Source organism: Bos mutus, chromosome 1 (assembly GCF_027580195.1).
Source record: "Bos mutus isolate GX-2022 chromosome 1, NWIPB_WYAK_1.1, whole genome shotgun sequence".
Classification (NCBI taxonomy): Eukaryota; Metazoa; Chordata; class Mammalia; order Artiodactyla; family Bovidae; genus Bos; species Bos mutus.
This window is the reverse complement of record NC_091617.1, coordinates 95,889,773-95,905,878: the sequence shown is the minus strand read 5'-3', so window position 1 is coordinate 95,905,878 and position 16,106 is coordinate 95,889,773. Positions and strand designations below refer to the sequence as shown.

Below are 16,106 nucleotides of genomic sequence, written 5' to 3'. Positions count from 1 at the left end.
AGTCCTGTAGGAATTTTCAGAAAGTGACAATTAGGACAGGTTCCCAGGAATGGTCAGTGAGGAGGGTTGAGATGGGAGGGTGGAATCTATCCCTTCCTTGCTACTGTACTTGGGCAACTTAACCTCTCTCATGCTGTCTCTTCATGAGTACCATGTATAAACAATTGTTCCTAGGACAAATGACAAATTGTTCCTATGTTTAAACAAAGGTAGCAACCATTTAAATGAGATAAATACATTAGCGTAAGCACATGCATCAGGCTTCCCTGGTGGCTCAGATGGTAAAGAATCCGCCTGCAATGCGGGAGACCTGGGTTTGATCCCTGGGTTCCATCCCTGGGTTGGGAAGATCCCCTGGAAGAGGGCATGGCAACCCACTTCAGTGTTCTTGCCTGGAGAATCCCCATGGACAAAGGAGCCAGGTGGGCTACAGTCCATGGAGGACTGAGCAACTAAGCACAGCACAAATACAAACACGTAGTAGGTGACACAGCTGCACAAACGTGAGTGGCTAGAGACAGCAACAATGGTTTGTTGTCATGTCGATGGCCATGGCCACCTCTGATGATTTTTAACCACGGGCAGAGGTTCATTTTCTTTCTGTCAGTAACTAGGATAATGCTGAATGCTTCGCCTCTGTTCTTTAGGGCAATTCTTAGCTCATCAGTTATCATCATGGGCCGAGGAGGAACTGTACTGGGCTCCTCCTGGAGTCCCACGGTCCCTGCTCTCAGCTGGGGAAAAGGAATAGGGAGAAGCTCAGGAGGGATGGAGCGAAGCGGAGACCCAGGGATAGAGATGAGAGAGGGCAGCTAGAAGGGAAATAATTCTCAGCAAAATAGAACTCGCGCTCTACGCGGGCCCTCTTGTCTCTCTCCATCACTGGGACGTGGTTCGAATTATTTTATTACCAAACTTTGTTATTTCCAACACTAACCGTGCGAAGCCCGCCCGCGGGCCGCCCCCCGCCTCCCGCTTCCCTCCACATCCCACTCCGGACCCCGCCCTGCAATTGGCCAGCGGACGGGGAGCCGTCGCGGATTGGAGCTCGCCGGCCTGGTCTGCGGGGTTTAAAGAGGGGGGCGGGGGCGCGCTGCCCAGCCGCTCTGCTGTCCTCGCCTTGTGCCCGTCGCGCAGCTGGGCTTGTAGCGTCTCCTGGCCTCCCGCCACCTCCAGCGTCCTGCATCGCGCTGTCGCCGGCCAGCGGCTCGAGAGCGCGGGAGAGGGGCAGGCGCCGTCCAGCCCAGGCGCGGGCACAACTAGTGAGGGGCGAGGCGCGGGGACTCCAGGCTGGCCATGATGGTGGCCACATGCTTGCAGGTAGTGGGCTTCGTCACGAGCTTCGTGGGATGGATCGGCATCATCGTCACCACGTCTACCAATGACTGGGTGGTGACATGCGGCTACACCATCCCCACCTGCCGCAAGCTGGACGAGCTGGGCTCCAAGGGGCTGTGGGCCGACTGCGTTATGGCTACGGGGCTTTACCACTGCAAGCCCCTGGTGGACATCCTCATCCTGCCGGGTAAGATAAGAACCCTTCTCCATGCCCCTCAAGTGGCTTCTCCTGAATAAACCCTTTCCCTCTGGGCAGACGCGGGAGGGGGCATTGGGAGACTTTCACAGAAATATTTGGGCGCTTGAAGATTTGGGGGGAACCTTTTGACATCTTCAGTCCCACTTTGTTGAGGAGGAATTAGGCAGCCCTGAGATTAACTTCTCTCGGTCTCAGTTTTCTTATCTGAAATTTGGGATGATAGTGGTGACCACTGGCGAATCACCCCAAGAAGGTAATGAACTGAGATATAGATACATAGTTGGAACTCCGTGCATGTTAATTACCGCCGCCTCACCCGCTGCCTGCTCCCACCGTCCGTGATAGATCAGTACTTCAACACCCCCCACCCCTCCCCACCTCCCCCAGGCGCCCTGCTTTCCCAGTAAGAATCTACCCACAGGGGCGAGGAGGAAAGAGAGAAACAAAAGCATTCCTGTGATCGGAACAGGCCCAGGCTGAGTTTCCCAGTCCTTGTGGGACGGCCGAGGTGTCCTGGCCAAGTTAAGGTCCTCCTAGCTGCGCCCGGAGGGTTCCCGCTGTCCCCGCGGCCTATCTCTTTTCCCCCACCCTCTGCCCCTCGAATAGTAATAGTAATATCAGTCGGGCCTGCCGCGACTCCCCTTCGCGTCTCTGCACCCTGGGGTCGGACAGAGAAGAGCGGGTGCGCTGGAGGGCCGACCCATCCTAGGAAAAGGCGCACCGCCGCGGGCCGACCCCTCCTCTCCCGGAGCGTCTCACAGTGGGGAGGGGAGGGAAGATTGCCTAGTCTCCACCTTCCCCGACGCCACTCGAGTCCCATCCTTACTTGCTGCCCCGGTGAAAATTCTGGGCAAGTTTCAATTCAGATTTAAACCTCGAGCCAGTTGGGTGATTTACAAGGTCTTGGGCGCCCCTATGGGTTTTCTGCCTGGAATCTTGGCTTATCTCTGCCCTGGGGAAAGCACCACTGCCTTCTGTGCCCCTAGCCTTTGAGGATGGTGCGCCTCTAAAGGCCTTTCCTGGCTTCTTTAACGAGCGGAGTAACTGGGGCCCCAGGCCGCCAGCCTGAGATCCTTTGGCTTTTGCCTTCCCTGGACGAGCCTTTCGCTCCCTCCCTCCTAGAGGCTCTGTGTGTGTGAGTGTGTGTGTGTGTGTGTGTGTGTCTGAAAGTCGCTCAGTCGTGTCCGACTTTTCGCGACCCCATGGACCGTAGCCTCCCAGGCTCCTCTGTTTATGTGATTCTCCGGGCAAGAATACTGGCGTGGGTAGCCATTATTTTCTCAAGGGAATACAACCGGGTGGAACGCGGGTCTCCAGAGTCTCCTGCATTGCCGGCAGGTACTTTACAGTCTGGGCCACCAGGGAAGCCCCGCCCCCCTGCCCCACCTCCAGGCTCTGCCCTTCTTCGAGCCTCACCTCAGTGCTTCCTGTTTCCAGGTCTCTGTAGTCGGAATCTATCCCTTCCTCCTTGTTGCCGTGATATTTGACTCTTATTCCCGTTAGTGCACATTTAGGGCTTTTTTTGCTCATTGTTTGTGAGTCAGGTTCTACTTTGTTGTTCGGTCGCTAAGCTGTGTCTGACTCTTTGCGACCCCATGGACTGCAGCATGCCTGGCTTCCCTGTCCTTCACCATCTCCCAGAGTTTGCTCAGACTCACGTCTGTTGAGTTGATGATGCCATCCAACCATCTCATCCTCTGTCACTCCCTTCTCCTGCGCTTAATCTTTTCCCGGCATCAGGTTCTCCTACCAAATTTTAAATTCCTCAGAGATATAGATAGCATCCTGCCCTTTCTGCATCTTCCCCTGCTCTGCCCTCCATTTTGGACTTTCAGAATGACAGAGGTCAGGGACCCAGATGTGGCTATGCCTTCAGTTAAAGCTGCTGTTGGTAGATCTGGGTCAGACTCTGGGATCCAGCCCTCACAACCTGGGTGACTGGGGACAAGTTACTAACCTCTATGAACCCAGCTGTCTTCTTCATTCCATCTTTCAGAATTGTTTTGGGGATTAAATGAGATGAGAGATGCAAAAGCCTTCTTAGATGTAGTAAAGGCTTCATAAATGGTGATTTTATTAATTTTTTTATTAAAAGCTGGGCATGGTATTTGTTAGAATCTGAGTGAAGCAAATAATTACCCTCTGTTTCCTTTTCCTGAAATTAAGTTTGCTGAGCATTTGGTGACAAGTGGTTTGTTTACAGAGAACACAGACCATCCCACAGATGGGGTACGTTTCAGGGAGGGACTCCTTCTTACTGGGGTCCCCTCTCTCACACTCTAGGTGGAGACAGGGACTGATCTCAGTCTCCTTCTTTAGATTCGAAATGTGGCCTTGGCATCTAGCTTGTGGATCGCCTGAGTCATAAACTTTGGAACCTGGGTGGCTGACTGACTCTCTTTTTTGCCAGCCCTGGTTCTCAGCCACAGGGGCACGGTCCTGTGGTCAGAGGTCTTGCCTCAGACCACCTGTAGCTGCTTTCTGGGGGTCTTCAAGTCAACAGATACTTGATTGATTATCCTTAATTCAGAAGAAACTGAGGTGAGCAAGGTTGAGAGAGTGCCCTTGTGGACTCTTGTTGTTCAGTCGCTCAGTTGTGTCCAACTCTTTGCGACCCTATGGACTACAGCAGGCCAGGCTTCCCTGTCCTTCACCATCTCCCAGAGTTTGTTCAAACTCATGTCAGTGACGTCAGTGGGTGTGGACTCTGAATTCTGGCAAGCTACATCTTGCTAAGAGGCACTCTTGCAGTTGGGTCTTGGTGCACAGGTAGGCTGGTTTGGTGTCAGGGTCCTGGCACATGAGGCAGAAGTTGGGGCTTGTTTCTGGTTTTGCCATTAACTCTTCCTCCCCCAGGCCACTGGCTCTACTTTCCACTGAGTAAAGAGGAAGAGTACATATATACCATTCCTCTCCTTTTTTGGAAAGAAGGAGTGTTTTAGTGAGAAACGGTACATTTAAGTCTGTCATATTCTCCCAGAATCTTCTCATATTTATTTTACATAAACATTGAACACATTCTAATCTGTTTCTTAATAAAGCAGTTACCTGGCATTTTATTGGAGAGTATAAAGTGCAGGTCGTTTTGCTTCACTGTTACTATTCAACTTGTTAACTCCATCGTTCATAACTGTATGTTTGCATCATCTGGTGTGACCACTGTGTTAACCCACGAAGGCCAAGGCAGGTGTCTGTTCTCCAGGAATCCTTAGGGGGTTGGAGATATTGCTTTATGGATAATGTACCATTGTGGAAGTACGTCCAGGGCACTGTGGGGGAGCTTGACCATTTTGGGGGGCAGGATTCATGAGCATAGCAGCTTCTCAGGCGATAATCAAGAAAATGACCCTGCCTTTGCTTAGTCTAGTTAGAGCCACACACTATACACAATGTGAATTAAAAAAAACATGGTTAAGGGACAAAATCACCTAGTATACCTGGGGATAAAAGTACTGCCTTGACACAATAATATTAGCAATTCCAGTAATAATAGCTGACCCCTTTTGGAGTACTTAGATTGTGCTAGGCACTGTTCGAGCACTGCATGAATTTACAAATTGAATCTTAGTTAGATTCCATTGGCAAGACATAGGTACTATTATTATTTTTACTCTCTAGATGAGGAAAGTGTCAAGGCACTTGGCCAAAGTAACCCAGGTAGAGCACATCAACAGCAGAAGACTTGTTGGAAGATTTAGATTTTAATCTGAATCTTTTACAAGGTGATGTAATTGGACTCTTGGCCCCTTCATCTTGGAAGCTTGGATGAGCAGTCTAAAGCCAGGGATCCTTGTTCAGTCTCTCCTGCCCCCAGCCTCTCTTTCATCTGTCACTGCGTTTGGATACCTCTGAACATATTTTAAGTCCTGCAGTGGGACAAAGGGAAGGCAGGCAGATGGTGCTGAATTCTGTGAGGCAGGATGCAGGATCCAAGGGGACCTGTGGCCTAACCCCACTGTCTGTGCTCTTGTTTCCAGGCTACGTGCAGGCCTGCCGAGCCCTGATGATCGCTGCCTCCGTCCTGGGTCTGCCGGCTATTCTCCTGCTGCTCACAGTTCTCCCGTGCATCCGAATGGGCCACGAGCCTGGCGTGGCCAAGTACAGGCGGGCCCAGCTGGCTGGTGTCATGCTCATTCTTGTGGGTAAGACAGCTTTCTGTAAAGCACGCCCACTCTGAGCCGACCTGAAGAATCTCAGGTCTTGCTGCTCAAGAGATGTGGCCAGGAAGACATATGAATCCACTGGGGAAAAGCCCCTCACCATGTGTATTCCTTTATGTTTCCTGGTGGTTGAGGCAGAGGGACAAATGATGTCTGTGGGAGTCACTGAACATAAAAATAGGAAAAAACAAACAAAAAGGATTTTGAGGGAATATGTAAGAGAGAGACCAGAGGACAGAAGAGAGTTATAGGCTGGCCCTCCATTCAGACTTCACCATGGAGTCTGTTTTCAGAAACACCTGTGCCCAGGTCCCACTGCAGGTCCATTGACTCAGAATTTCTGGACAGCCAAGCAGGCAAAGATATTTTTTTGAAAACTTCCCAGGTGGCTCTTAAGTGAAACCAGGATTGAGAACTTAACATATAAAGAAAGACTAGAGGAAAAGAAGGGCAAGAGAAAAGTAAGAGGTCAAGGGTAGATCACTAGGTAGATCACTAGTAGATCACTAGGTGATGAATCACTCCATCTTTCGTTCTGTACACATTTCATCGAGCACCTGCTGAGGGCCAGGCACCATGGTAGGCACTGGGCATATTGGCAAACAGAAGGCAGCCTCTGCCTTGAGTGTTCTTGGACATCTTGATAGAGCATGGGACATACTTACCTATAAAAAGTACACAGGCTGTGCATACCTAGAGCAAGGTATCTAATTCAGACTGGAGGAGTTTCCCAGCACAGAGGATCCCAGCAATGGCTTTTGAGAGTTGGAGAGAAGATGGTCAGGTCATGGGTTGGAGAGAGGGACAGCCCAGACCAAGGGCATGACATGTGCTCGTTCAGTGTTCCTGATTACACCTGCACACTGGGGGCTTGGTTTACCAACCTAGGGAGGGTCCTTATAGCTCTGCTCTCATCAGTGATTTCATCTCTTGGTTTTTGTGAAGGCTATATCCACCATTCTAAATCTTAATAGAAGATAGGCATTTTAAGAGTGGTAGCTCTGTTGCAAAATGCACTGAGATATCAGTGAAGAGACATTGGTCTGGATATGAGTTAGATATAAATTAAGTTCCCTGGGGACAGGAAATTTCCATCCCCAAACTGGTATCAGACTGGGTGTCTGAGGGGGCAAGGTAGGGAGTCAGGGTTCTGTGTGGGTCAGTGCCATTTAGTGATGGTCACCCACAGTGTCACCAGTGAGGGGAGGGGGACATAAGACATTGGGGTGCCATTTCCCTTGATTGTAAAGGTGTTTAGAGACTTGTGAAGCTATGGAGAATTCAGAAGGGCTTGCCTGTGTATGTGTGAATAGGAGTAAAAAGACCAGAAAATCTCTATAATTTCGGGAGAAGAATCTGGGCATGGACCCTTGTGGTTCCAGCCACAAAGAACTTCTGTGGGGGTGCCATGAGGAACACATGGTGGGTCAGCATCATGTGCTTCATCCAACTCACAGGGTCCTTCCCTGCGAGGCTTTTCGGTGGTCGGATCTCTGTATCTGAACTCCCTTTCTAGTAAGTAGACCAAAGTTCTGCAAGTAAGCTGTTTTGCAGAATCCAGGTGAAACCCTTCTCATCCTAGACATTTGCGGTTGTTTGTAACTTTCCTCACAGTGTTACAGAAGCCCCAGAAGGCTCTCTCTTTGACTCTGAGGATGCCAAAGCCAAAGAATTGGTCTACTGTGTTGAGTGTTCATCTTTAGAAACCCTGGTCGTCCGTATGAGAGTCACATTAAAAGAGAATACGTCAAAATATCCTGAACCCAAATCTTGTAGGAAATAAAGACATAAAAGCAACGTCATACAGACAAATTGGTATTTAAAACTCTCCTGAAAACCACTGAATTACCTAGTTGAAGATAATGGCTATTAAAAAAATAGCAACCTGTTGTCCGAAACTTCCTAGTCAAATTATATACAGTTTATCTTTTTCAAGTGGGCTGGTGGATATAGACAGAATCTTAGGAGAGTGAGGTGGGTGGGCAGGTAGGGGTGGGAGCTCCTCAGTCCCTGTTTGCAGCCTGGAGGGAGCCGATGGCGGGGGCATTGAGTGGTTGGACACCCCACCCCGCAGGGAGGCTGCCCCTTCTGACCCATCACTGCTATGATGGAACAAGGGCACTGCTCCTTGCATCTCCAGTGGTGCCTGCATCCTCTTGGATTGCTCCTGTCTGGATTTACTTCTCAGTGGGTCACCCCTTGCCTTTCGGTTGGATGTTGTTTGGACTGGACCGAGCTCGCTCACCCTGGAAATGTAAAGCTCATTGTCTCAAGTGTGACACCTGCTGGCCTCCCCTGTCTTCTCTGCTGGGAGCCCGAGAACCCTGTTTCCCCGGCTGGCAGTGAAGCCTCCCTTTGTGTGGCTGGGAAGGGCTTCTGGTGCTCTTCTAGCAGAAGCCGGCACTGGGCTCCTGCTGGGGCCTTGGGGTCACTGACAGTGGTCCAGGTGAGATGTGGTCCCTGACCAAGCACACTGGGGTGTGGGGACCTGGGAACCGGAACAGAGTCAAAGCTAATCTTGGGATGAAGACTGTAAGCACCATTAATTAAAATCCATCCTTCCTGACTCTGGAAACCTTTATTTTTCTGAAAGCTTAAAAAATTATGTCTCTGATACAACAGCTTATCTTCTCAGGAGTCTGAGTTCAGTGGTGTGAGGATTTGGTTCCTGCTTTGAGGGAAGGAATGGGAGCCTGATGCTGCTGACTTCTTAAGCCAGATGAGTAGTTCAAGGAGCATCAGGATCCTCAGATCCAGGATGCATATCATTCTAATCTGTGGCTTTTCAAGATGCCCTGCCGAAGCAGGTGATACCTATGCCTTGAGATGCTTCATCTTATCGTGTGGAGTCAGACCAACTGTACTAAATCTCAGACCTGCCGCTTTCTAGCTCTGTGAACGAGGGCAGTTAAAGTCACTTAAAGTCTCTGAGACTTTATATAAAATGGGGACAATACTGCCTACTTCTGAGGCTGGTAAGAATAGTGAAATGAGATATCCAAGTTATTTAGCATCGTGTCTGGCTAAGTGGTCAACAAATGGTTGCTATTTTGCAGCTGTTGTTGGTTAGAGGAAATAGAGAGGTAACCTAGAAAGGAGCTGCCTAGAAGGCAACTGGGTATTCCTTCCATCACGTCTAATTTCTGCAGGGTCATGTCCACAGGTGGAACTGGTAAGGAGCGATGACACCAGGTCACATCCTGGTCTAATGGAAATACTGCCTTTGATTGCTTTGTGGAAACCAGAATGTGGGGATTAATGGTTTGAGTTTTTGGCTTATTCCATTATAAAAAGTCACAGGAAGCTATACAACTGAAAATGCTCAAGCTTAGTTCTGATTCAGACTAATCTGCACGTTGCTATAAGTTAGAAAGTATTTGATTTTGGTGTTTCTTGGGGAGACAGGGTAGGGAATGGAAGGAAAGGAAAGTGGAATTCCTAAGTGGAATTCTTTGTCTTCTCTCCTCCTTTTAAAAGATATGGCCCCAGGAATCCTATTTGTATTGAAAAAAAGTTTTTAACTTGGAACTTTGTGATTAAAATTTTTTTTTACTAATAACCATGAAGCTTTTTTTTTTAAAGGGTGCAGGAAAAAAAAGAGTGGTTTGTGGAATAGAAATAAAGGGGAAAGTGTTGAAAACAGGCTAGGAAAATAATGTACTCAAATATTCCATTGACTTGATGATTGTTGTAAATATTAGATATTCGTAAAAGTCGTTGTGATGTCCCACCACTGATTGCTTTAATCAAAACTTAGAGAATGGCAAGTGAAGAAAGTAGAACCCCAATTTTTCTGGTTTCAAATTATAAAGAAACAACAAAGTACACATGACTTCAACCAACAGCTCCTTAGAAATCTCATTACTTGTCGCCTTGAGTTAACTGGCTTCTTTGTGACAAGCTGATGTGAATAGCCAGTTAGATCGTATGATATAATAGTATCAATTGTAGAAGGCTGTGTTCAATGCCTCCTAAAATGTTACTTGGAGGGGGATTTTTAAACAGTTTTTATTGTGAAAAATTTCACACATACACAAAAGTAGACTAGTATCATGAACTCCATGAACCCAAACTCATTCCCAATAATGATCAACTCACAGTCAACTTGCTTCGTCTCTGTACTTCTACTTTTCTCCCAGTCTTCACACTTTTTTTTTTGGAAGCAAATCCCAGTTATCAGATAAAGGAAGATTTTTTCCCCCTGGTATTACTAATGAAACTCAGGGTAATTTAAGTGAGTTTAATGAAAAATACTAGTTTGATCTAGAAAAGATGCTTTTAAAAGTCTTTTCAGTGCTTAATATAGAAAGTGACAAAGTCTGAAAATAGGTGTTCATTGGAGGAAGGAAGAAATGTCAGGACCTGCTGCTCTTTTGTCTTTCTAGGCTTCTCTGTCTATCTGCCCTTCTCTTTCTAGGTTGTTACCTCCAAAGCTAAACACCTGTGCCAATTTTATTTAATTTCATCACATTTATTTAACTCCATGGCAACCCACTCCAGTGTTCTTGCCTGGAGAATCCCAGGGACGGGGGAGCCTGGTGGGCTGCCGTCTATGGTGTCGCACAGAGTCGGACACGACTGAAGTGACTTAGCAGCAAAGAGATGAAAAACTACACTTAACATTTCATTGCTCTAAAACTGCTTTCCCAAATATTTTCTGTGTTTGGCTACATCAAGATCATTGATAACTTTTAATAAGGCTGTTTTCTATCAACTAAAAAAATGATTATATTAAATGATTTGAAATTTATCAAAAGAGACAAACTATTTTCTTTTATGAAGAGCAAGGAATTTTGCTTGTGAGAGGACTGAGTCCAGATGAATCTCTATCTACAAAGTGAAGTTTTTTTCTCCCCTTGTCCTTCTTTTGATTTTTAAGATGATGATATCTCTGATTTTCCCTTTCTACTCCCCGTCAAGTGGGAGAATTTTTTTCCTCTTATGCAGTTAGCTATTACATCTTCTGAAGGTAGAAGGGGAAAAACAGAAAAATGTGAATGTTAAAATTCTCCTGTCTTATTTTTAGAGACTTAAATTCTGATGACATAAAAAGAAATGACAATTCCCTTCCATGTTCTTTACTTTATAGGTAATTGTGGGTTTTTAAGAAAAACATTGTATTTTCCTCAAATATGGAGAGAATCATTACAAGTTCGCATGCACGTGTGTGTGTATGTGTCTGCAAGTAGAAATAAGTCTTAGCAGGCCTTCTATGTCTTTAAGAAAGCCAAAAATTACTGCCAATTAACATTTCACATCTTTTAGTTGAGTATGATATGACTTGCATTTTTAACTTTACGATTAAAACATATTCTTCTTTCCCTTCAAGCCATGCTCAAATTGAGTAAACTCTCCCTTTTTTAGTTTTTAAGCATTCTTCATTGTGAGTTCAACTGCAGGTCACTCTTCCCAGTGAACCTCTCATTCCCTTCATGTTGTGTGGTGGTCTGTCATCTTCTAGCGGTTTTTGATGTGGTTGGTCTCTGAGAGCCACAGGAATTCCACCCAGAGTTCAATTATCAATGAGGAAATAAAGGGTCTGCTGGTGCTCATTTGCCTTGTTTTGCATGGATTGTAAAAGAAGGAAATCTCTAATGAGGTAAATCATGAGTTTGTAGCTTTGAGTGTGTTAAAGTTACATTAAAGTTTTATAATTTTAGAAGTCAATTTTGGTGTGAATGAAGTGGAGAATAGACTAGAAATGGGTCTACCTCTCATCTATCCATTTGTCTGTCCATCCACCCACTCACTCATCCAGTCCTGTAAGTCCATATTTAAATCTTTAGACATTTTTCTGATTTTTCCCTTTCCTAGTGAAGTCTATAGGAATAAAGTCTAACAAAATCTAACACTCAAAATCAAGACTGATGGTTACTTTTGGTATGTTGAGCCTGATTATTTCCCTATATGAAAATAACCTAGTTTTATTACTTTGCTTAGTAAAAGAGGAAGAATTCAGTGAAATTAAAGGCAATATTTAAATCTTACTCTGTAAAATCTAAACCAAACCTGGAAGTTAAGTGAGATTAAAACGAAATGTGAAGAATGCCCGTGTGTGTATGTGTGTGTGAGTGTGTATGTGTGGTGTGTGTAAATAATTGGAAAATATAAAACTTTACTTGAACCATAACCTGTTTTGAATCCAGTTAATTGTTTATAGGAAAGATCAATTGGATTGAGCCACATCAACTGGGAATCAAATCTGTTTTTTTTCCTATGGAGTTCAGCTTTTCCCTCTAATCAAGCATGGGTGTTTGGAAGCCCTTGCTAGATTGCTGTTTTTGCCCATCTCAGAACAAATGCCCCCTTTTGGTATTTAAGTGTGTGTAGCTGGATCATATTTTTGATGTGGAGAATCTAGAGCAATTCCTTCTGGCTCAGACACTCTAGATTATAACGATGACAATAGCCAAGCAGTTCTCCAAGAGTGCCAGATTTGGAATCTGTGGCCAGAGAAAGAGAAAAAATGCATCATAGATCTTTAAAGCCCTGTGCTGGAAAGGGAAGGTTTGGTCAATCAGATCAGCTGGTCTATTTGAGTATACTCTATTCACGGAAGGAAAATACATCTTCTCAATCTCATATAAAAATATTACATGATGGGGCTTTGCTCTTTAAGTAAAATGAAGTTATTAACATATGGATAGATTTTAGCATCTTAGATAATCTATATAAACTCCTTAAATATGTGAGTAGTTCACAACTAATAGAGTGAATTTAGGCTGTTAGAAAGCCAGTTGGAGCAATTCAGAGCCTCCAAATTCACTTCTTTACTCTGACTTCCACTTAGGATCTATACATTTTTAGGACATGAATCACGTCTATTTACGTATATCTATACACACCTTGTGGGGATGGACTTAGTGTGTTGTCAACAAAACCTTATTGTACAAGCTACACAAATGCAATGAAATAGTCGAAGAGGTCTTTCAAATGGGTAAGACTTAAAAATCTTTTCTTTAGATCTAATGTACAAGGCTGTAAGATTTGAGTGCTATTAAAGAAAAATTACATTTTTTCTCTGTGGGCATAGAGGTCAGTTAGAAAATTACTCAGTATGAGCAGAAATTGGAAAAAGTGTGCTAAGCTGAAGTGACAAGAGTTCCCTGGGTAGCAAACAGTGCAACGACTGCCTTGAATTTATCAAAGTGTTTATGACTAACAATTAGAAACATTTTTATTTTGGTCTGTTAACTTTAATGTGACATCCCAACTTAAAGTTTAAAAAAAATTTATTTTAATATTTGTTTTAAAAAATGTTTATTTATTTGGCTGCCTCAGGTCTTAGTTGCAGTGGGCAGGTGGGCTTCTCTCTAATTGTGCCGGGCAGGCCTTAGTTCCCCCGCAACATGTGAGATCTTAGTTCCCCAACCAGGGATGGAACTTGAGTTCTTTGCCTTGAGGGGTGGATTCTTAACCACTGGACCACCAGGGAAGTCCCCCAACTCAAAGCTTTACCTAAAATTTCTGTCTACTTGTAGTCGTGAGAAATCAGATGATATCAAAGTAAGAATAAAGTTACTTTCTAGAGCTTTGTTGCTTAGTACATTAGCCGCTAGCTATGTGTTCACTTAAATTTAATGAAAACTCAGAATTTGGTTTTCATAAGACGGAGAAGGCAATGGCACCCCACTCCAGTACGCTTGCCTGGAAAATCCCACGGACGGAGGAGCCTGGTAGGTTGCCGTCCATGGGGTCGCTAGGAGTCAGACATGACTGAGCACTTCACTTTCACTTTTCACTTTCATGCACTGGAGAAGGAAATGGCAACCCACTCCAGTGTTCTTGCCTGGAGAATCCCAGGGATGGGGAGCCTGGTGGGCTGCTGTTTATGGGGTCGCACAGAGTTGGACATGCCTGAAGTGACTCAGCATAGCCTCATAAGAAATGTTCAATAGCCCATGTAGCTTGTTAGCTACCCTATTTGACAGTGCTCGTGTAGAGGTTTAAAACCTTCTAAAAAATCTTTTTAGGCTCCTGCCTGTCCTGTTTTGTTACTTTGCTTAGGAGGAGGGGAAAAGCTAACTGATGCAGAGGCTATTTCTTATGATGATGACATTTGTCGTGATGGGTCACAGTCCTTGAATGGGTAATTTCTTTTACTCTGGGAACTGTTCATGTGTGTGTGTTTGTGGAGGTTTTGTGACTGTGAGCAGCACAATACACACTCAGACTCCTAGCTGATACTCCACTGATGTCTGGCAGTATTCTCTACAGCAAGAGAATTTGTATAGCTTCTTCAGGTCTTTGTACTGTGAATTGACCAAATAGAAAACAAGAGTGGACATTGAAGTGGCACCATCTTGTCTCTCATTTCTGAATGGCTCAGGTCATCCAGTCATTCACCTGGTATACATTGAGCACACACTCTGTACTCTGTGCTGAGCTAAACACTGACTTTATAAACATAAGACATGGGCCCTGCCTTCAAGGATCTCAGAACTTGGCATGGGAAATAGAGTTGTAAAGAGATAATTACAATACATTTAAGTAAGTGTAAGAATAGAAATGTAAGTATATAAAGTCAAGATATATAAATAAATACAGATGCATATTTTTTGGGCTTAAATGATTTATTTCTAAGTTTTTACATTGGACTTTTATTTTTTGTTTCTGGGGAAGATCCTCTGGAGAAGGGCATGGCAACCCACTCCAGTGTTCTTACCTGGAGGACTCCATGGACAGGAGCCTGGCAGGCTACAGTCCACAGGGTCTCACAGAGTTGAACACAAATGAAGTGACTTAGCCTGAGCAGCCCTCTTTTGTTTCTGCCACCTGTTGAAAAAATAAGGACCTAGCAGTTTGGCACGTGATTTTGATCTGTTTATTCAATAGTTGTCAACTGTTAGGTTCAGACTGGGACCTAAAGGGAGCAGAGCTGAGTGTACTGAGTTTTGGAGTTGGTTGGAAGCCAGAGGGGTGCGTGTGTGGACTGAAGGGGAGCCTGGTCTTGTTGGTGTGTGATGGGGCTCCTCAGTCACAGCCCTCTCCTTGTCTCCCCAGCTCTCTGTGCCATGGTCGCCACCATCTGGTTCCCTGTGTGCGCCCACCGTGAGACCACCATCGTGAGCTTTGGCTACTCCCTGTACGCGGGCTGGATTGGTGCCGTGCTGTGCCTCGTGGGGGGCTGTGTCATCGTCTGCTGCGCTGGAGATGCCCAGGCGTTCGGGGAAAATCGTTTCTACTACTCTTCAGGCTCCAGTTCCCCTACTCATGCCAAGAGTGCCCATGTATAAGAGAGCTGCCAGCCTGCCCACGGAGGTGCTGTAGATGCCGGGCCCATGGCCCTAGGTTCGCTTGCCACTGTGAGGGGCTGGGAAGCCCACTCCTCTGCCAGGCTCCAAAGCCAAAGTTCTAGAAGAGCATCCTGTCTGGCACTCTGTAGTCTTAACATCTCCTTCTCCTTCTGTTGCCTTAAAAGAAATGTTTAGCTCAGATAATGCCGCACATTTTTTCCCATGGTTTTGCCCACTACTAGCTCTTTTCTTGGGCGTTCTTTTGTCATACATATATATATGTATATATATATGTATATATACACATACACACACATATATATGAAAAAAATTTTCCTCTCTCTTTAAATTTCAAATACCTTGCAAACATTGCCGCGTTGGGTGTGGGGAAAGAAAGAAAAGACACTTTCAAGCTGTTACAGATGACAATGGGAGCCTCATAGAGATGCCTCTCTGTTCCCTCTCTCCTCTCAGCTCCAAGGTCACTTAGTTATAACCAATAGAAAAAGATAGAATAGGGAATGTGGGGTGGGGTAGGGAAGGGCATTGTGGACCTTGCCCTCCATGGGGAAGTTTCCCTCTTGTAAGGTGAGGGCAAGGGGTGGGGATATTTTTTAGTTTGTGATTTTACATTTATCTGTACATACTTTTTAAGGTTGCTCATTTTTATAACCACGGTTTTCCTGAAATTCTCAATGCATCAGTATGAAGGAAATGAACCAAACAGACTTTAATGTTACCGTAAATAACAGTACAAGTGAGTATAACTAACTGACATGCCACAAAACATTCTTGATTTCCAGGTTTGTAGGATATAGTTTTTAATCCTACATTTTCATATGCTTCAATATAACATATTTTAAAAACTTTCTCCCTTTTCTATTTTCATTCTGTGAGCTGTCTTGAAGTGATACTGTTTAACATAAATTGTACTGTTGAATTTGGCTTTACGGGTGCAAACACTGATGGTGTACCGGTATCCAAGACCCTAAACTCTCCAAACTTGATGGTGCATTTTGTTCTTTAAGTGAAATCTGTGCAATAAAATAACAGACTGTCTGCAAAACTGGCCTGTAATATTCTGTTGTATCCAGAGGTATCATCCATCAATTTAAACTTTTTCGTTGATCTCTACTAGTAATCTACAGGGAATCTGGTCAGGGATTCAAGAGT

The 16,106-nt window shown here is 45.1% G+C and overlaps 1 protein-coding gene across 1 annotated transcript; it reads left to right on the top strand.

Annotated features, from left to right (window-relative positions):
* The first annotated feature begins 1,089 nt into the window (after window positions 1-1,089).
* Window positions 1,090-15,999, top strand: CLDN11 (claudin 11). Its single transcript, XM_005891730.2, has 3 exons — window positions 1,090-1,525; window positions 5,515-5,679; window positions 14,701-15,999. The coding sequence occupies exons 1-3, from the start codon at window positions 1,297-1,299 to the stop codon at window positions 14,931-14,933; spliced, it is 627 nt and encodes a 208-aa protein (XP_005891792.1). The 5' UTR covers window positions 1,090-1,296; the 3' UTR covers window positions 14,934-15,999.
* The last annotated feature ends 107 nt before the right edge of the window (window positions 16,000-16,106 follow it).

What these genes read in the sequence shown, in the direction of transcription:
- CLDN11 (XM_005891730.2), top strand. Translation starts at nt 1,297, where the DNA reads ATGATGGTGGCCACATGCTTGCAGGTAGTGGGCTTCGTCACGAGCTTC. An exon ending in GGACATCCTCATCCTGCCGG is followed by an intron (nt 1,526 to 5,514) that starts GTAAGATAAGAA and finishes TCTTGTTTCCAG; the next exon opens with GCTACGTGCAGGCCTGCCGA. An exon ending in TGTCATGCTCATTCTTGTGG is followed by an intron (nt 5,680 to 14,700) that starts GTAAGACAGCTT and finishes TTGTCTCCCCAG; the next exon opens with CTCTCTGTGCCATGGTCGCC.